The sequence below is a fragment of the Entamoeba invadens genome, assembly GCF_000330505.1.
Source record: "Entamoeba invadens IP1 unplaced genomic scaffold scaff_1105074725643, whole genome shotgun sequence".
NCBI lineage: Eukaryota > Evosea > Mastigamoebida > Endamoebidae > Entamoeba > Entamoeba invadens.
In genome coordinates this window covers 655,558-676,199 of record NW_004191777.1, presented here as the reverse complement: position 1 = coordinate 676,199, position 20,642 = coordinate 655,558, and the positions used below count along the sequence as shown (strand labels likewise).

At 35.6% G+C, this 20,642-nt stretch overlaps 11 protein-coding genes across 11 annotated transcripts; 4 read left to right on the top strand and 7 right to left on the bottom strand.

The window, feature by feature from the left end:
- Position 1: 1 nt before the first annotated feature.
- EIN_084990 (hypothetical protein) lies at positions 2–2,506 on the bottom strand (the record flags this gene model as incomplete). Its single annotated transcript, XM_004184585.1, has 1 exon — positions 2–2,506. One exon carries the CDS (start codon positions 2,504–2,506, stop codon positions 2–4), a length of 2,505 nt encoding a protein of 834 aa, XP_004184633.1.
- Positions 2,507–3,151: 645 nt separating this feature from the next.
- On the top strand, positions 3,152–4,877 carry EIN_084980 (hypothetical protein; the record flags this gene model as incomplete). Its single annotated transcript, XM_004184584.1, has 2 exons — positions 3,152–4,574; positions 4,621–4,877. 2 exons carry the CDS (start codon positions 3,152–3,154, stop codon positions 4,875–4,877), a joined length of 1,680 nt encoding a protein of 559 aa, XP_004184632.1.
- Positions 4,878–5,443: 566 nt separating this feature from the next.
- EIN_084970 (hypothetical protein) lies at positions 5,444–8,260 on the top strand (the record flags this gene model as incomplete). Its single annotated transcript, XM_004184583.1, has 1 exon — positions 5,444–8,260. One exon carries the CDS (start codon positions 5,444–5,446, stop codon positions 8,258–8,260), a length of 2,817 nt encoding a protein of 938 aa, XP_004184631.1.
- Positions 8,261–8,397: 137 nt separating this feature from the next.
- On the bottom strand, positions 8,398–9,668 carry EIN_084960 (calcium/calmodulin-dependent protein kinase type 1G, putative; the record flags this gene model as incomplete). Its single annotated transcript, XM_004184582.1, has 2 exons — positions 8,398–9,001; positions 9,049–9,668. The coding sequence occupies 2 exons, from the start codon at positions 9,666–9,668 to the stop codon at positions 8,398–8,400; spliced, it is 1,224 nt and encodes a 407-aa protein (XP_004184630.1).
- Positions 9,669–9,976: 308 nt separating this feature from the next.
- EIN_084950 (hypothetical protein) lies at positions 9,977–10,576 on the bottom strand (the record flags this gene model as incomplete). The annotated part of the gene is made up of 1 exon (XM_004184581.1): positions 9,977–10,576. One exon carries the CDS (start codon positions 10,574–10,576, stop codon positions 9,977–9,979), a length of 600 nt encoding a protein of 199 aa, XP_004184629.1.
- A 455-nt stretch (positions 10,577–11,031) lies between these two features.
- On the top strand, positions 11,032–11,376 carry EIN_084940 (prefoldin subunit, putative; the record flags this gene model as incomplete). The annotated part of the gene is made up of 1 exon (XM_004184580.1): positions 11,032–11,376. The coding sequence occupies one exon, from the start codon at positions 11,032–11,034 to the stop codon at positions 11,374–11,376; it is 345 nt and encodes a 114-aa protein (XP_004184628.1).
- A 158-nt stretch (positions 11,377–11,534) lies between these two features.
- EIN_084930 (hypothetical protein) lies at positions 11,535–12,407 on the bottom strand (the record flags this gene model as incomplete). Its single annotated transcript, XM_004184579.1, has 1 exon — positions 11,535–12,407. One exon carries the CDS (start codon positions 12,405–12,407, stop codon positions 11,535–11,537), a length of 873 nt encoding a protein of 290 aa, XP_004184627.1.
- An 866-nt stretch (positions 12,408–13,273) lies between these two features.
- On the bottom strand, positions 13,274–14,905 carry EIN_084920 (hypothetical protein; the record flags this gene model as incomplete). Its single annotated transcript, XM_004184578.1, has 1 exon — positions 13,274–14,905. The coding sequence occupies one exon, from the start codon at positions 14,903–14,905 to the stop codon at positions 13,274–13,276; it is 1,632 nt and encodes a 543-aa protein (XP_004184626.1).
- A 286-nt stretch (positions 14,906–15,191) lies between these two features.
- Positions 15,192–17,069, bottom strand: EIN_084910 (hypothetical protein; the record flags this gene model as incomplete). Its single annotated transcript, XM_004184577.1, has 1 exon — positions 15,192–17,069. The coding sequence occupies one exon, from the start codon at positions 17,067–17,069 to the stop codon at positions 15,192–15,194; it is 1,878 nt and encodes a 625-aa protein (XP_004184625.1).
- Positions 17,070–17,164: 95 nt separating this feature from the next.
- EIN_084900 (hypothetical protein) lies at positions 17,165–18,055 on the top strand (the record flags this gene model as incomplete). Its single annotated transcript, XM_004184576.1, has 1 exon — positions 17,165–18,055. The coding sequence occupies one exon, from the start codon at positions 17,165–17,167 to the stop codon at positions 18,053–18,055; it is 891 nt and encodes a 296-aa protein (XP_004184624.1).
- A 102-nt stretch (positions 18,056–18,157) lies between these two features.
- EIN_084890 (myotubularin, putative) lies at positions 18,158–20,062 on the bottom strand (the record flags this gene model as incomplete). Its single annotated transcript, XM_004184575.1, has 1 exon — positions 18,158–20,062. The coding sequence occupies one exon, from the start codon at positions 20,060–20,062 to the stop codon at positions 18,158–18,160; it is 1,905 nt and encodes a 634-aa protein (XP_004184623.1).
- Positions 20,063–20,642: the final 580 nt, after the last annotated feature.

Here is a 20,642-nt window from a genome sequence, read left to right as displayed (position 1 = left end):
ATCACAGCCCAAGCTTTTGACACAACGTATTGACAATCACTGCCTTTTCGGGGTTTTCTGTGTTATTACGGCATGAGGTGATAACACTAAGAACTTTTGGATTGAAGATCTGTTGTTTCAAAGTAGGGTTTTGGTTGATAAACTGCAGTTCCGACAAACACATGAAGAACGAGCAGATGGCACAATAAATAGTATCGGAGTCGACATGTCCAGAGCCATTTCCTAACACGTCAAATATGCTTTGTGTCAATTGTACAGGCAACACCATATGATTCAAAACAGTTTGATTCGCTCCTTTAAAGAGTCTTGTGTAGCACACCAAAACACTTTCCATCATATTTTCAAAGAATTCGGCACCGTCTTCATCATTCAGATCGATTTGGATATTTAACAAGTTCTGTGTGATTTGTTGTAACATCTGTAACACGTTCTCCGTGTATTTACTAAAGTTCTGGTATCCAACACCAAGGGCTAACCCACTAATAGCTCTGATCACTTTAAACTTGATCTTATAGTCCATTGATGGGGCCATGAGTGCTTGAATAAGTTGACCCAACAAAGGTTCTACAAACGGTATCATCGCAGTTCTCGACGCTATACTCAGTTGTTCAATGATGTTACACGTCTCCCCAATGATCTCACTCTGTGAAAAGTCTTTCATCAATACAATCAATTGTGAAACAACTGGACTGATAAATACAGAGAACTTTTCTCCAAGCACAGACGCCAAACAGATGATAGCTTTCATAGAAGAGTCGTATGTATCAGTGTTACTCAAATATCGTAACAGAACTTGCATGTTGTTTTGGAGTTTAAATTGGTCCGGAGTCTTCACTATATATGGCGCCAAATTCTCGTAACAACTGCCCAATATCTCAAGACATATACCAATCGCTTTCATCTTCTTTTGGTTCTCTAAAGTTGGTATCCCTTCCAATAGAGTCTGCATACACCCAGCTGCTATCTGTTCCCCTTGGACTTTATCAAGATTTGAAATGACTCGTTTTAATGATTGGAGTGCTGTCCTTTGTATTCTTTCGTCGTCCGTTCGCAAGAACTGTAACAAAATTTGACACACATTTTGGACTTCTTTTTTAAGAGCGTTTGGAATCTCAACGGTTTTGTAGACATACCCGATGATTAAGCACGACGACACAACATAAGCCGTGTTATTCGACTTGCACCCAACAATTGCGCTTTGGAGTAACGTATCGACCAAAGCGTCGTCGACAATCTGTGGAACGTTTTCCATTGCTTTAATGACACTCTTTGAAGCTGCCAATTTGACTAGAGAGACTTGACTTGTTGTGTACAATCGAATTGATTGTACTATTAATTGTTTAACAATTGCTTCTAATGAACACCCCCCTTCTAATACAGCGGAGAACAAAATCAATCCTATGTACTGCTTGCCAGGTTCATTCTGTTGAAGAAACTGTGCTATCAGGGTCAGTACCTCTTTCGCAAACCCGTCCTTCCCAATAATCACTTGGTTCATCACAATTGATTGTGCAGAGTAAATCACATTGTTTTGATCTTCACCTTCATCATCGTCGTCTTCTATTATATCATTGCCAAACAACTGAATGACCTCCAAAATTTGTTTGAAGAGAACACTCAACGATTCTAACATGATGTTTTGAGACTTTCTCGTTCGTTCAGGTTCACTTTCAACTTCCCCTATGGTGTTCCAGACATCGTATACCTTTTTTAAGAAGTCTTGGTCTTTTCCAAACTTATTGACAGCGTTAATTAAGAACTCAGTGATTCGTTGGTTTTGACTTGTCAATTTATCATAGAGCTTGTTGACGATAATATCAAGTGCTTCAATTTTGAGACTCAATGATTCTTCAGTGTCAATTGGCTGTATCACTATAATGATATCAAAAATGTTATTAAAGTGGGTGTAGGAGAACGCTCTGTAATTCAATAAGTTCTTGATCCCTTCTAACTTCGTTAAGTACATATGTGTGTTGTTCATGTCTGCTGTGAGTCGTGAAAGTATTTTTGGAAGATAACTCTGCATAATATGTTCGTCGATTTTCTCGAAGAGTAATGAGCATATCTTCAAACATGCGTTTTGTATGCTGATTGTGTTTGTATCATTCACTAAAACATCGATCAAATCAGGCCACACCAGTGAAGGTATATCATAAGACGCAATAACTGCTATGACTTCCGATAAATTGTTAAAAATCTCTTTGGGGCCTTGGAGTAGGTATTGTATCAGTAAATTGTGTACCCCCTGCTTCACATCATTTTGAAATGAATTCCATTCGCTTTTCTTTTGTGCTACCACCTCAGGGTTTTTGGATGTCAAACAATTTTTAAAGAAAATTAAGACTTTATTTAAAAGTCCAATGTTCTGTAACACTTCCGGGGCTTGAATTATACTGATGACTTGCGGGAGTGTCTGATTAAGTCTCTGATTTTGAAACGCAACTTGCTGTTGTGCAACTTCGGGCGTCTGATTGCATGTAAGTAACTGGAAAAGTCTGTTCGACATGATTATAATAACAAGTTCTAAACCCTCTTATATCGCATATAAAATTATTTCCTCATGAATTAAATAATTCTTTAAAATAATAAAAGTACTATCATTATTTACCATACTCAATATTTTAAAAAATTGTAAATTAATAAAGTCATTTATAGAAAACTATATTTTATAGTTTGAGTTTATTTTGTGAAAAATGAGAATTATTAATTAAACAATAATTAATAGTGTGAATTATTAAGTTTTGTATTTTTTTTAACTTGTTGGTATTATTATTATATAAATAATTAGAACTAATAACAACAAAAACAGTTACTAATTCAGTTTTTGTTTCTAGTTAATATTAGTAAGAGTAATTACAATAAAGTGCTTAAAAAACTCAAATTAAACCCGTTACAGTAAGTAAAACCATACTAACACATCAATAATTCAAAGAAACCACCTTTATAGTAGAATAAGCTATACGAGTGATCCACTATAAATAGTGTAGTTACTTGTTTCAAATAGTATCCCGTCATTTAACTTGTTTTTGACACAATCAAAAGTCTAAAAAAAGGTTGAATTGACAAATCGTCAAAGTTTCAGAAAATAGAGATTTCCACCATAGAATTCCAAGTTTCCGTGAACTTGTGAAAAAGTACTTTTGCAGAATTCATGAAGAGTGGGAAGGAGTTCAAAGACGACAAAGAAAAAGACAAAGACAAACAGCAAAAGAAGAAAGAGAAAGCGGAGGAGAAACAGCGCAAAAAGGAAGAGAAGGAGAAGAAGAAGCTTGACAAGAAAGACGAGAAAAAGCAAAAGCATCGGACGGTCTTGTCCATCTTTTTTCCTTCAAAGCATCCCCATGACAAATCAAACCCGGAAGGCTACTTCGACCAATTATCTCCAAAGCCTCAAGATTCCAAAAGTCCTTCTATTCAAATGAACTCAAATGATGGTGTTTTGCCATCGAGTCAAAATTACAATGAAGATCAACAGAAACCAAATGACTCAGGAAACCCTAGTCTCCTCATTAAGCACGACAGAGACTCTATTTCTAACTTAGAAACACCCACAGACATTTTAAAAAGTGTTTTAGCCATATCGGCACCCCTCGAACACGTTTTTAATATCTCAGACTTCCCAACTGAAATGAATTCGTTCCGAATGTTAAACCAGAAAACCGTCCAAGTCGTTGGTAAAGATCTTTATGTCTCAAATCTCACAGATATACTCAAGTTACTGACCTTCGTCCAGAATAAAGAGTTTATAAAACAGATCTTAGTATACCAACAACTCTATGACGGTCTCAACGTACTTGAAGCAATTATAGAGAACTTCTTATACGCATTTCAATCCGAAAATTCGTTGCGAGAGAAGATGAGTGCAAGCTACGTCAAGATCCTCACAACTTGGCTCTCGACAAGAAGCGACCAATTCTCAGACCAAAGTCTTCGTCTCGCGACAATGGAGTTTGTCAAGTTCCTCAAAGGGCTTGTTTCCAACTCACAATTTCTTTTAAGTCCCGTCGATGAAGCCGAGAAAGCCATTGCAACGGTTTTTGAAGCAAATGGGATCATTTCGATAAAAAAGAGGCGGTTAGTTGGGCAAGAAGACCAAGAAATAGCTTTTGAGGACGTTTGTATCGGTGACCCCAAATGTCTTTCAATGCTTCCAGAGCAACTCATTAACGTCGAATTAATGTTCCTTTCCAAAATCAATCCACATGATTATTACGTCTTCTTAGACAATAAGACTCGTAATGTTTCTGTAGTGAATACTTATGTCCAATGGGGAAGACTCTTTTCACTCTGGATTGCATATCAAATAGTCAGAGAAAAAGATGAAGAAAGGCGCCGACAGTGTCTCTTTGCTGTTCTCAGTTTAGCAACCGAGTTACTTCGAAAGAAGAATTTCAATTCGTTTGTGAGGGCGATGGAAGGTATTGAGCACCAAGCAGTCAGAAGACTTGAAAAGACGTGGAACAAACTTGGGAAGAAAGAGTGGATCATTTATGCCAGTTTAAGAGATGTGGAACATACAGTGAAATGTACTAATGCAAGTGTAACTGTACAACCACCTTGTGTGCCTGACTTCCGTTTGTTTTCCATTTTGAGATGTAATATAAATGGTTTAACATATAGAATATCAACTTGAAAGGATGGATGGGATGTATAAAGGCGTTGGAGAGAAAGAATCAAATAAAAGGGATACCATGATTAACCTTGGAAGGTATACAAGAATAGGAGCTGTGATAGACGTGTTAGGGACTTACGCAGCTGGAAATGGATATAAGGAAAACAAATCACTCATAGAGTTCTTCACCGGCGAGATATACACACTCCCGCTCGACGACGCAAACTTGCTCGACTTCTCTTTGAGGGCTGAACCTCCAAAATGATTTATTAGTTATAAGTTCATTTTTGAGGTTTTAATGCAACAAACGAAATAATTACTAAGAAATTTAAATAAACCTATTTTTAGAGTTTTATTTGTTTATTTCTATTTATAAAACACGTTATTGATGACAAGGCAGGAATCGAACCACTGTTCTCAAAACCAAAAAGAGTTGGTTGACCGAATGATTAGATTACCCGAGCTTTAATAGTGAACCCCCCTTTTTGTTACAGTTTAAAATTTGTAAATTATAACTTACATTCCAAACTTTATTGAAATTCTTCAAACGTAATTATCTTCATCGAACTAGATATTATGGTACAAAAAACTATAAATGAACAAAAGAGTGTTGGGAAGAGATCTTTTTTGAAAGAGTTTGCATGAACTTTCAAACTAAGAAATTTGAGTTGTGGTAAGTTTCGTTGTTGAAGAGAAGCTAAAATCGGGAAGGAATTTTTGGTTCTGTAAAAAAACTTAAAATGCTATTACGGAAGTATACTTGTATTACAGTTTGACTGAACTAAGAATCCCGAAGACTTCCAAAAAACAGTCGCATCTTATAAAAAACAAATGACATACCTGAAATATGCGCTTGAGCCATTACAACCGAAAGAAGAAACGTTACTCGCGAAGATAAGTAGTCTAATCGAAGGGACCCCAGAGCAAGCCGAGCAAGGGTTAGACATCATGTCGGAGGCTCTTGAGAATCAAAGTTTTGAAATTTTCTTAACTAAAGTCAACCCAACTTTATACACCAATTTACTCTCCAAACAAAACCCGGATGTCATCGACGCGGTGTTAAACTTCCTCATATTAGTCTCAGAGACAGAAATGTTGTCAAAACGCGTTGTAGAGACTAACCACCAAATCCCCGACTTACTCTTACCACTCCTGGACCAAGAAGACTTTCTAACAGCAACAATACACGTCATTGGAGGACTCGTTTCAGCTGCTTCAGGGGATAGACTGGGAGGCCAGAGATCACCAAGAAGCCCAAGAACCCCGAGCGAAGGGAAAGCAGACGACGCGCTTGGAAATTATGTTGTGTTGTTACCGGGCTTAACTAAACACTTACAAATGTATGATCCCCTCCAAATAGCGGTATACCCCATCATCTGCAGATTATTGGTATTACCAGGTGCGAGCAGTTTGTTCTTCAGAGAGGGTGGATCTGATAAGATCAAAGAGATGTTAAATTGTGGGAATGATGCTGTTGGCATGGCGTGTCACTTGATAGCTCATTTGTTAGTTAATGCCGATGAGAAGCAACGCGATACGTTTTGTTTGCTCATGATTAAGGCAGAAGTGTTACAAGGACTACTCACTGGAACGACTGGAGAGACGGTCGCGGAGTGTTTAAGGTGTTTATCGTTGATGTGCCGAAGTAAGAATGCGATTCCTGCGATTGCGTCATCTCCTACAATCATTCAACTCGTTGATTGTATGAAGTATCCCCCCGTCGAACCCCACACTTTGAATTCTTTAGAAGATGCTTTATCTGTCATCTCGTGTATTATTCAAATCAAAAGCGCAGTGGTTCGATTCAGAGAAGTTGGGTTCACTCTTGCACTGACAGAACTCTTTGCAAATTTCAATGAGATGAATGACAGAATGCAAGTGTATCTAATGAACACATTGATGGAAGCAATTACAGACGATGGACTCATGAGTGAACTCTCTGTCTATAACGTCGAAGAACAACTTAAAAAGGTCCATGCCACTGGACTGCTGGAAAACACGACGAATATAGCAATTCAACGAACTGAAAATTATAAAGCGAAAAAATCGTTAATTGGAAGTGTCCAAGCAACGCTCCAAGGAAATAATGAAGAGTTGAAAACGATGGAAAAGGCTATGGACATCACTAAAAAGAGACTCACCAGCAAAGAAGAAGAAGACAATGTTGAACCACAAAATGAGAGAATCGAGAATACAGAAGACATCAAACGAGACATCAATATGCGTGCATCACACTCTATTCGAACACCACGAAAAATCAATGGAGAGAGGAAGAAACGAAATGCTATGATCATGAGAGGGTTCTCTGTTGAGTCGTTAGCCGAGCATTACGGTGAACCAATGACTCTACCAAAGCAACCATCCGTGCCTTTGATTACCCCACGCATTCTTCAAGAAGTTCATAATGAAGAAAATAAGAGAAGTAAGTTACAAGAGAACACTAGTATTGAGACTCATCCTCAAGAACCACCAAAGGAAGTTATCAAAGAAATGGGGACAGAGTTGCCAAAGACTTCAACAAAGATTATAGAAATCCATCCACCAAAAGAAAAGGACTTGAAAGTCGAACAAATAGACGAGAAAGAGCCTCCAGATGCTGCAAATATAACAAAATCAGTGGACTCGAGCGACAGACTCTCTCTTGGCAACATGAAGATGCCCTCCGTTGGGGAAGTGATATCAGCAAAAGGCAATCAAGAGCAAGTCGCGTTTGTCTCCCAAGTGAATGCACAAGCGAAACAGCGGAGTGTATGTTTATCTGATTTCTATCAATCACAAAAGGCGTTTAATATAGTCTTCACAAAATTGGTGAAAGAAGTCATCCCACAATTGTTCAAGATATCTATGGAGTCCAAGTTGGCATTTCCATGTGCTGATGAGTTACTTCAATTCCACATCGGTGTTGAAAATGCGTTGAAAGAGCTAATCGAGAAGAACAAAGAATTCGACGCAGACGTCTCATATCTTTTCAGTAACATTTTGAACGATGTCGACTCGATGAAAATTATCGAGAGGTATTGGATAGATGTGGAGCTTGAGAAAGTCAGGCGACTGAGGGAGAACAGTGATATTGCCAAGAAGCTGAAAGAGTATGACAAAGAAGGGTTTTGCATTGAAAAGGTAGTTTTACAGCCTATGGAGCGTTTCAGACGGTTTGTACCCACAGTGGACTCTTTTGCACACAACACACCAGACTGTTGTGTCGAACATGACAACATCGTTAAAGTGTATGAAGACTTGGTTTATTTAATAGCTTATTTAGATGAGAAAAGGCAAGCTCACCAAGGAGAAGAGAAGATGGAGCACCTCCGCGATACGGTTACTGGCTTTGATTTTATTGGGATTGTTATATTAGACAACGAACTTTGTGTAAAAATCGGGAAAAAGGCGTATACCCTCAAAGTGGTTGTAGTTAGTGGAGATGAGAATTTGACTATGGTTGGAATTACTGAGAAAAAGAAGAAGTCACAGGTCAAGTGGACCTTTTTAATCAACAAATCGACTCCCCTCACTGTCAAAGAGAAAAAGGTTTTAATGAACACCAAAGACTCCAAAAAGGTTCCTGTCGATGTTCAAATCACTTTCAGATCGACAAAGGAGGCTGAAGATTGGTATAAGGTCTGCTTAACCAAAATGCCACAGAATTAATGATATAGTAAATTAAATATAACTTTTGTTTCCTTTTGAAAAACAAATTTCATAAACTAGTAACTTACTATTAATAAGTTATTATTATAAGTTATTATTATTATTTTATTAATAGTAAACTATTGATAAAACACAAATCAGTCAGTGTAATATCTCTTCGGAGAAGGTTGATAAAAATCACCTCTTTCTCTCTTCTTCCCCGAAAAGAATGGGAATAACAGACATTCGCGGACGGTCGGGCGCTTCATTGGATTCACTGTAAGCATGAGTTGAATGCAGTTTTTAATTTCAGTCGAGATGTTGTCCCAATACGGTGATGGAAATTTGTAATGGCCATTTTCAATACGATCAAACAACTCCCGATTCCCTGTGTCTTTCTCTGTCGTTGTGAATGGTTGAAATCCACACACAAGGGTGTAAAACACAACACCGGCACTCCACACGTCCGTTTTCTCGTCGTAAGCCTTCCCACTCAACACTTCCGGAGAGACGTACATAGGTGTCCCACAACACGTTTTTGCTACCGTGTGGTTGATAGATTTGCTCAGTCCAAAGTCACTGATCTTCACAACGTTTGTCTTTGTCAACAACAAGTTTTCGGGTTTAATATCTCTATGAATGACGTGATTGTGGTGGAGGTATTGTAACCCCTGGAGCAGTTGTTGCATCACAAGTCGACACTCCATTTCATTCAAACACCCCTTCTGTTCTAACAGATGGAACAAATCACCCCCGTCTACCCTATACTGTTATTCGTCAATCCAACAATAAGAAGAGATAGAACAAACAATTCAAAGACAATATACAGTGTTGATGGCGTTAAAAAAACATCATAAAGCCCTATAACATTCTTATGCGACATCTTTCTGAGTATTTCAAACTCGTTAAAAATCTGTTTCTCGTCGCTTACAACAGACGTATTGTTCCGGTCAATAATTTTCATCGCGTATTTCTTATTCGTCGCTTTGTCTGTCACTTCCCGGACTCGCGCAAATGAGCCCTTCCCAATTAATCTCCCAAAATTGTATTTCTTCTGGGGTCCCCCATTCTCCTCCTCTTCCTTTAATTTGTCAAACACAAGAAACATATATGACGCCGACTCTTTCTCTTTAATTGGTGACAACAGACTGATTTCGTCATACAACTGAATTTCAACTCTCCCATTCTTCCCAACAACAGTTTGATTCAGATAAGTCCCATTCGTTGATGTATCAGTCAACGAGTATTTCTTCTCCCCTTTCTTTTCGTCTTCCTTCGCTTGTATCATGAAGTGTTGCGATGAAATAGTCAATGTCGTTATATTCATCGCTGGATTTCCTCTTCCCAACATGCACGTTCTATCATAAAGTGGAATAGATGGTTTATTTCCAACGGTGTTTTGGAGTATTCCCCAAGCTGTCCCTTCCATTAAACAATACCAGTCCAAGTTCAATTCTGTAAAACAAATTGTGTTCACTTTTTTTGTGTTTTTTCTTGACGTTTTTTTATAATTTAAATAAATAGAACATTTTTATTGAATGAAATCTCAAAACCATTTCAATTCTAAGCAATAACATTGAATTATTAATTTAATTAACTATTACCCATTTTAATACATTTATTAATATAATATTAATACATTTATTAATATAATATTAATTAATTTATTAATATAATATATAATAAAGAATCTAAAAATAACAGTAAAGTCGATAATCATAATGGTTCACAGAGGTATTATTCTTGTTTGAATTCGGGGAGTTGGTAAACTCTTTCTCTGAGTTTGTTGTATTGGACAAAGACTCTATTATACTCAGGTATGAGGTTATTGTGTTTCTGAATTAAAGGGTCTGTGTTTGCTTCATACTCTTGTTTCTCGTTTTGTAAGACAGCGATGTCTTGTTGTAATTTATTGATGTAAAACTCGGCATCTTCGGCAGAGACGTGTTCCTCGAGTTCTTTAGGTTTTTTCTTTAACTCGTATTCAAGGGCCTCGATCTGTTGTTGAAGCTCAGCGGCATCCTTCTGAAATCTTTCATTGAAGACTTTCTCCATCCGAGTTTGTTCGCGGACGGAATTCTCATTTGGTCTCTTCTTGTCCATCTCCGCGTAAAGTTTGTCGTATGCGTCGATCCTTTTATTCATCTCTTCCCAGTAATACTTTTTAGTGTCTTCGTTGATTTTCGTTGTAAACGCAGCCAACATATTCTGTAAAATTTCCTTGTTGATGACCAAATGAAAATCGTCGGTAGAGTTACACAATTCGAGCCATTCCTCGACTCGCGAAGAATCAAAGTTTTCAAGGACATTAGTGTTTACTTTTAAATCCGTTGCCATATCCATTTCCAAGTTTGTTCCGTTTAAATGTGAATTTATGTTTTTAATAACAAAAATAAATGAAATTGACAAAATTGAAAGAAAGTCGTTAGAAATTCATTGAAATGATATAAATTGGTTTATTTTATTATTCATTTTATTACTTATGGAAATGATGGAACAAAAAGTGATAATTGTTGTTTTCATTGTTTTTAAGAATTGTAATTCAATAATAATTCAGTATAAAAACTCAAATTTTTATACTATAAATTACGACATTTTAATTAATTTTTAATTAAAAAAATACAATAAAAATAAACTAAAAACAAACTATAATAAAACTAGTCTTGAACCAAGAGTATTACACTAATTATGTACCATAACAAATAACAAAAAACTAATACATATTCATATTCAAAAATGCAAGCAAAAATTTTGTCAAGTAAAAGAAACCTAAAACTATAAAAAAAGAGTTCATGGCCGCACAACTTCAGAAACAAACACCAGAAATGGTCGAGTACAATCAGAAGATGAAAGAGTTGCAAGGCCTTTATTTGAGTCGTCAAAAATTAATATCACAAAAAAATGAGAATGAGATGGTCAAGAAAGAGTTATCTTTAGTGGAGGATGATGATGTCGTTTACAAGTTGAATGAAGGAAACTTAGAAGAAGAAGATCCGCTTGAAGCTGAGATGTGTGTTGATCAACGTTTGGATTATCTCAACAGTGAATTGAAAAAGTGTGACACCAAAGAAGTTGAACTGAAAGCTCAAGTCGACGATCTAAAAAAGAAATTAGCTACACAACGACCGTCTAATTAACTTTGAAGTTATATTATTATAATATATTATAATATATAGAGATATTTTATATATTATAATAAATATACTAGACAAAAATACTATATTATTTATATTATAATAATACTATTATTGTATTATAATAAAGCTCGAAGAAATTAACATGACTCAACTTACTTTTAATAGTCAACTCCAAAGGAATTCGACTTCTTTGTGATGATCTTCAACATCGCCTTTTTAGCCTTTCTAAAGATTTGTCGATACTCCTCCTTTGCAGTCTTTCTCAATTTTCGCATGAAACCCTTTCCTTTATGTCTCATAGTTTTCAAAAGAGTTCGAGCTGATCTCAGAATTTGTTTTTCTTCTCTCTGTGCCTTATGGAATTGGTGCGCTATTTTGTACTGGGCGTCTTTGGCAGTCTTCTTGATCTTACGAGCGTCCTTTGAGGCCAAAGCCCCACTTCCTTTTGAAGCATCAATGCCTTTCACGATATTGTCTCCAACGGCATGAATACCCATACGAGCAGCTTTGTCGTTCTTGTCACCAACTTCTTTAGCTTTTTGTAATCCGACAAGAGTCTTTTGGAGTTGTGCGCTGAAAGTGTCCATCAATTTCGAAGCACCTTCTCTGATCTCGTTTTCTTTCGCTTTAATCTGTGGGAGGACCTTATCGACTATCGGTTTTAATTCTTTCTTCATGTCATCGTCGACAAGTTCATACAACTCAAGTTCACTCTTCATCTTACGAGTCCCATACGCGGCAAGTCTATTCGCCAAATCAGCTGCTTTAGTTTTAATAGTCGCTTGTGCCTTTTGGATTGTTGCGATCGTCTTCATAATTCTGTTGTTGATCTTTGCGTGGTATTTCGATACTTTGTGAAGGGAGTAATCTCTTTTCTTCATCACTGATTCATCGACACGGCTTAATTTACTATCGGACGCTAAATGAACTGGTCCCTGTGCGGCTGCTGGCGCAGCTTGAGCACCCTCCGGTGTTGTTGCAAAGTTAGCATTGAGCACAACAAACATACAAAAAAGGAAGAATCCTTTCATATCTCTATATTATGCTTTTTTCAGTTTTCTGTTTTTACTCTTTTGATTTTTGTTTTTTTTCTTACACAACATTGCTACTTGGTATAGTTTTTTTTAATTTATTTTTATTAATAAAGTGATTAATTGGATTTCTTTGTGGATTTGTACAAGATTGGTATATATTTATTACAGTAACTTCATTTATTATTTCGGGTTTACTGATTGTAGTAATTATAGTTTTGGAAACTTTAAAATAACACATACCCATTTTAATATAATGTTGTAAGTTTTTATTAAATTAATGGTTTAATTATAGTTCTTTTAAAAATCAAATGAAGAATTGAGAGTTATCACATGAATATATTTAGTTTCGAAAACAATGGGTAATTATGTTGAAAAATTGTTCAACAAAACACACCACTTGTCTGTTTTTCTTTTATTTTTTATGAGAACAATCACAGAGTTATCAAAATTGCCGAATTAAATCATTTTATTCGAAAAAAATACTAAAATTATAAAAAAAAAAATGATCCCCGTAATTGTACTTTTTGTCAACGCAATATATCTCAAATTGAAAATTAGTTTTCGGTGGAATTTATTCGAAATTCTCTGTCATCAAAAAGTAACTAATAATTTGTGTTGTTTTTTTAGTATAACAGTCAAAACAAGTTGATTTCTTAACTGTTACAATTATTGATTCTTTATAATAAATATACTATATCTTAATCTTCTTGTAAATAATTATAATTTTAATAATATTTTAATAATATGTTTTTCTTTATAATACAATAATACTATTTTATTATTTTTTTTTACAATTAAAAAGTTAGTCATTACGTGGTAATAATAAACCAATAATTAATAATTTTATTACATAAACTATAGAATCAATCATCATACATTTCATCATAATCTACCACCTCAAAAAAGTCTTCCTCGACATCCTCTTTCTTATCATCTGAATTTTTAAACAATGGTGTGACCAAACAGTTATTTCCCACCATATTAAGGCAAGTCTTTTTAATCACAAAAATGTCTTCGCAGGTTTGTCCGCGTCTTTTCCATATATCTTCTTGCACTTCATTAGGGATATTATCATTCCACACGTTCAAATATTCTTGCTCATCGCATATATCCATCTTCGGCTTATCATCGTTTGTTTTACTTTCCAATTCAATTTCCTCTAAATTTACGTCCACAAATTCGCTTTCTTTCCACCACTCCTCATATTTTGCATTTTTCTCGATCTCCTCTCTCTTCTCGTTCCATTGTTCGTCAATCTCATTTGTCTCCGAACTGTTTATCTTTTCGATTTCGATATTTTCTTTTTTGACCTTCGTTCCGACAATTTCTACCTCGGTGTCACTGCTATTTTGTTTTTCTTGATTTTCCGAGCTGACTATTTCCTCCACGTCAATGACTTCAATCATTTTTGTGATTTTTCGATCTCCGATTTCTTTTTTGTCTTCATCTAAATATCTAATAACTTTCTTCCCTTCGACCTCTGCGAACGTAGCGTCTTCCGGTGCTTTTTCGACGATGCCTTGAATAAACGTATCGACAACAACGTCTTTCCACGCACATTTAGCCTTACAAAAACAACTCCAATACCCCAATTTCATTCGTTCCACCAGTGAACTTGCCTCGACGCAATACTCATGTTTACAGTATCGGCTTCTAACAGGGTTCTTTAACATACACAAGCCAACTAGACATTTCAAAGAGATCACTTCTCTTGTGACAAACTCGTCGGTCATTTGTTCGTTCGATTGAACGACTCTCTTCTCCTCTCTTGCTTCTCTCATCATTCTCTCCACCATTTCCTCAGTGCTCACCAAAATCGCTGAAAAGACTATGACGGAATCCTCCGTCACGACAACACGGTTGCCCTCCTTCAATTTGATTGGTAGAATCGTTCCACTCTCGTCGTTCTCGAAGAAACACGTCACGTTATCTATAGTAAGCGGCTTCGTCGTGTCTTTACCATCTTTGTCGATCGACCGAATGAAAAACGGGTTTGGGCAGAAGATGTTGACCACGGCATTTGGTTTTGACACAGCAATGATATCAACTACGTGATAGAGTGGGTGCAAACGTCGTGTAAAATGAGGGGGGGGAAGGGATGTCTTGTCCCACGTGATGTTCCGTGCGTTTGCATTTTGTTGTGGGCGTTGCGATGCAATCGAAAGGTTCTGTCGTTTTCCTTTCATCGCAACATTGTACGGTATTTTCGTGGAAAGAACGGTAACTATATGTTGTGCAAAGTCGGTTGATGTTGCAAATAAGTTCGAAGAGAGTACATTAAAGTACTTGCGAAGTATTAAATTGGCTTTGGTGTATGGCGTTAAGAAGTCAAGTAACTTGTCTAATGTCTCTTTCGTCAACTTCACATAATTCGAAAATTGGTCTTTCGAACAATATCTCAATTGAGAAACCAAAGTCGGTGTTATGCCATACATTGTTCTTAATGTGTCCAGACATGCTGCGGGAAGGCAATCCATTAGTGAATATTCTTCCATTACGTGTGACTAGCTAAAATTATAGTATTAATAGTTTCCTTTTGATTTTTTTTTCATTTTGGATTATATTTTTATTAATTAATATTAGTATAAATATTAGTATTTAATTTACTATATAAACCACTTGAAAACTATTTTATCAATTAATAAATTATTAATTGATAAAAATTTTTTTTTTATTAATAAATAATAATTTTTTATTAATAATAAAATTGAATTAGTATAGAATTATAAATATATTTATTATATACTATAATAGATAATAGATATAAGTAATTTTAACTAATTATTTCATAATTAAAACATCGAGTTTATCCACAACTTTAAAAAAATCGAAGAATATGAGTTGTGAGCCAATAAGGGCCAAACGCTTTAGGTCTATTTCATCAAGCTTTGTCATAGCAACATTCTTAGAGTTGTAGATGATCAAATTACTTATGTAGTGCGGAACTCTAATCTCAATTTTGTCCATTTCTTGAATAACAATTTCAAAAACATTTTTGCAATTTTCAAGGTCGAGTCGGACTTGTGATATTCTTATCAAAGTCAATACTGAGCACCTTCGTGGCAGCGTCAGGGGTTGCTTGATTTCCCCAAACGAAGAATCTTCAATACAGAGCTCTTGTAGTTGGCTCAGGTGCTCCAGATTTATTGGGTCGTGGCAATTCCTCAATGTAACTTTTTTCAAGTTGTCACAGTGAGTCGGGACAAATTCAATTCCAGAAATGAGTGATAAGATTGAAGGCGGATAAAAGTCGTTGACGTCGACAGCCGTGTCAATCTCACAATTTTTGAATTCAACTTGAAGTATTCCGTCTTTTCCTTTCAAATTGAAGTTTTCATCAATTTTCTGGTTTTCAAAAATGACATGATGTTCGCCGTTCCACCTTTCCAAATTATTCAGTGGAATTCCAATAAATTTGAGTGGTTCAATTATTTTCTTTTCGGTTTGGTACTTTTTCGCAATCACAATAAACTCATTTGGACTTTGATTGACGTTTTGAGAACTTGCCAAAACGACAACATACTTAAGCCCCAAAGTTTTGCGAATTTCAATTGCTTTTTTGACATCCTCTTCCTTAACACAAACGATGTTAATATTCTTTGCTTTGTATTCTCCACTCTTCTCAAGAAACGTAACGTCCAGTCCATCGAAAAATACGATATTCAGTACATCCATCTGATGTTTCTTCAGAACAAATTTAGTGACCTTCTGGTCCTTCTCAATTCCAAGCGTCGCTGTTTTGAGGTTTTTAAATAGTGTGATCCTCTCTGGGGTTTTACTTTTGTAGTATATCTCAACAAAACGCGCTTTGTCCTCCTTCTCAAGACCCATAATATCTTTACTGCACAAGAAAGTTTTTACAGCAAAGTTTATTGACTTGCTTTTTCCCAAAACAGCTCGGAGTTCACTTGGGTCATTATAAATCTCAAAAACTTCCATTTTTGGGAACAAATAAAGCTCTTCGAGAAGTGCTTCTTGTTCGAAAAAAATACTTCTTGGAAAGCTTAAATCTATAGACGGAGCTTTATAGTGTGGACTCGTTTTGACAAGCTCGCGGCTGTGCTGACATTTTTTATTGACAAGAAACAATTTGGCGGCTGTTTTGTAGTTGTCCAAATACACAATGAGATTCGACAATGAGACGCAATTTAATTTATTGCGTTCTTCCTTTTCTTCAAAAACCGTTTTAACATGAATGGATTCTTTCGGTTTAACTTCTTTTGGGGCTTCAATTTTCGGCACAATATCTTTTTTTTCATTTTTTGGCGTGACCATTTGTTTCTCAAAACACGTTTCTTCTTTCTTAACGTACTCATTTGTTGTGCAATTTTCTTTATTTGTTGTGTTGTGTTTTTCTTGTTGTGGTGCCTGTTCTTTGACTAGTGGCTGTGTGGTGTGACTCTTCTCAAGAGCTGCAATTTTATCTTCAAATTGCTTAGTCTTGTCTTTGACAAGTGAAGAGATGTCAACAGTTTGTATTTCCTCTGTTTCTTGGTTTTGATTTTGTTGTTCAACATCTTTTTGTGTTTCTTCTTGAGAAGCAACATTGTTGCTTTCTGGTGCGTCGCTATCTTTTTCTGCATCACTACTAATTTTGTAGAGAACACATAACACAACTATAGTTATTATACTCACAACAAGTGTGCCTTCAATTATCATCAAGTTCTATTTTTACAGTTTACAATTTTTGAGATGGATTTCTGAATTATATAACAATAAATTCCTCAAATTTTTTCATCTTTTTAAATTAAACAATGAGCCACAAATTAGACAGTTACAGTCTAATGATCGTTTCGAAGTATTTTAGGACGATCTACGACTTCATTAACGCCGAATTTGTATGTAAAAAGTTTCAAGGAAATATGGAAAAGTTCCACTATAACCCAATTACACTTCTTAAAGAAACTCGTCAATACTTTCCAAACATCGAAACCCTTTACATTTATGAACGAAATCATTATAGATTCACTGATGGTAAAATAGCCGGGTATGTTGTTTGGTACCAAGTCGACTATGACATCTCATTAATAGAAGAGAAGAATAATTGTATTTGCAAAAACATTTCATATTCACACCACAATCAACTCATTCACGATAAACTTCCTGTGAACATATCAAACATCGAGTTCAAATGTTTTTGTGACTCATCAATCAGTTCAATTGAAATTCCACTTCAGGTCACAAAACTTGGGATTTTTTCATTTTTACGATGTTCCAATTTGACTTCAGTTCAAATGGGAAATGCAGTCACTGAAATCAGTGAAAGTTGTTTTTCATTTTGTGTGGTGTTGAAAACCATTACTTTATCACAACGTCTTCTAACACTTGGAAACAATGCTTTTAGTCATTGCTATAATTTACCAACAATTCAGTTACCAAATTCTTTGAATAATATCGGAACATATACATTTAATTATTGTACTCAATTGTCTTCAATTGATATCCCACAGTTACTCACTCAAATCCCATGTCGCTGTTTTGATCATTGTATTTCACTCTCCTCTGTCGTGTTACCTCCAAACTGTTCACTGATTTGTCCATACGCGTTTTCTACATGTTCGAATCTTGTTTCAATCAACTTAAAAGACGTTAAAACAGTCGAAGAAAACGCGTTCTTTGGGTCTCTACAATTCACTATTCAGTAATTTGAATACTTTCAATTTCTTGTCATAGTATGAAAAAGAAATATCGACCTTTTTAAATATTTGATACTCCAATAAAACTCAAATCAATCAAACAGTGGTTATTTATTTATCAGGAACTTCACACGAGTATTCAATGTCTCTCAAATAAAAATCCTTCCAGACTACAAACTCGTAGATTTCAAAATGACTTCGTAGGACAAAATTGTCATCGTCTTGCACATAATTCTTGTTCTTGTACTTTTGCTTCTCTTCCATCACTTTTTTGAAAAACGATGTCCGCGTCCCAGCAACATCGAACTTCTCTCTCTCCGCTTCACAGTTATATAAAAACGTTCCCGTCGTCGGACATACACTTTCCACAGCCAAATCCACTAAAAGGTTTTCTTTAAATTCGAAGTCGGTGGGGTACTTCCTCAGGAACATAACCACAATTTCCAGAAACTGCAGAAAGACGGGGGAATTCTCTTTGAGGTTGTTTCTTAGTCTGAATTGGAATCTATGCCCAAGCATGATCCATTCAAATTCAATCAGCGACAAAAACCCTTCTAAAGTCCTATGATAACTATCCAAACAAATTCGCGATAACGCAGAGATCTGGGGCGTTCTGTCCCACCCATCACTACAATGCACTAACACCCGATCTCCGTTATTCAATAATATCACAGTCTTATTCACACTCTCACATATGTTTTGTAATATATCAAACCAGTCGGAGACATACGAGTAATACTCCGAGACACTTCTCTCGTTCCTCAAATTGATTCCAGTCACCATCTTTTGATACGCCGAATACACAGTATGGATATTCGGCAAATTTAGATGATAGATAGTACAGTTCTTGTAACTATTTGTGCTCTCCGTCCCACCTCCATTGAACCGATTAGCAACACTATTTGCTACAGCTCTGCAATCAAGGACAAACAATTTAGCATTTTCGTCTCTCCCGTCACACCGTAAGTGATGAATTAAGTCCTGGTCTTCTTGCGACTGACTCTGTTTGAACACACCAAAAGCAAAGGTTGTTGCGACGAGGGGTTGTGATGACCTAAATAGTGCAGCGCCTGTTTTGCTGGAATAATACGTGACTAAAGGAATACGTCCTTTACACCTAAACCTCGCAATGTTCTTTAATACCTGTTTATTCGACAATTCGATTGGTACGACAAGCACAGTGGGGTACGTTGGACACAATTGGAATCTTGCATTAACGTCTGTGATCATAAAGGACTTCTCCATGTCTTGTCTTGTTAACTCTATATTAGGGTTATATATGCCGTCGACTCTTTCTTGGAGCTTAGCGCCGTGGTCAGACGAGTCATCGATTGGGATTTTATTTAAAGGTGATTCCCCGCCGTCTTGAAAGCGAAGAGACGCGAGGTGGTGGACCACCGACATCACAAATGTTTGTGAAGTGAAATTGAACACCAAACAAGTCGGGATAGTAGGGTGGTAAAAAGGACAAACGGTGATATTAAGAGACAAGTTATTAGGGAGAGTGGACTCGAGTAATTGGAGTGGTAATTTGATGAAATACTTTGCTGTTTCTTTATACAGTTGATAATTGAAAGTCAAATGGGACACCAACAATAACATTTTTGGGACGAAGAAAAAGTTTTTGGTTGTCAAGTAAATGGTCCCTTCGATTTTCGAGAACAAAAGTGTTTGTGTGTGGAAGACGTAATGTTCGTCGGGAGATGTGTCGATGTTAAAGGTGTAAGTGTCGTGAATGAAATCGTTGGAGATTGTGAGTTGTGACGATGAACGAAAGATGTTGTACCGATACATTTGCTTGATTCGCGTGTTAACACTTTCATATTCAACTTCTACGGTGTACGTCGTGTTCTCGGGCATTTCATAGATATTACGAATTTGAAGGGGAGCGTCATTATTGTCAATTAGATTGACATATCGCTTGCGAAAGACCTCGATTGAAGCCCATGATATTCTCGACCGGATAGTATCGAGTCGTTGGGGAGTACTTTGTTCTTTCCCCAATGAAACAAACATCTAAAACTTTCTTGTTATTTTTCTTCGTTTTGTATTTTTGAAAATGTGGATTTCGAATGTCCTTTACGTTCTGGTAAACGTCTCAATCTTTACTTTTTTGCCATCTCATTTTTTATGTTTTATTTTGCGTGTGTCTTGTGCCAAATAATAGGAAAAAGATGATATTTAGTATTGTTATAAATAAACCGACATTATGTGTTTTACTTATATTAAAAATAATAGAATATTTGGTTTAAATTATACGTGATTATTATACTATAATCATTAAATAATTATACTATAATAATGTGTAATTAATAAAATAAAACAATAAGATATTTATTATTAAATGAAATTAATGAAGTTACCCTTCAAAATTATATAATAATAGTTATATTATCATATTATTTTTATATTAGGATTGTATTATATAAATTTACCATTTGATTAATAATATATTATATAAATACTATAATTATTTATTGATAAAACAATATCAGGAAAAAAGTAGAAGGAAAAAGAGAGAAATACATTTTACAAAACAACAAAATAATATAACAAAAAGTATTAAAAATAAATTATAAAGTATAATCAAAAAAGC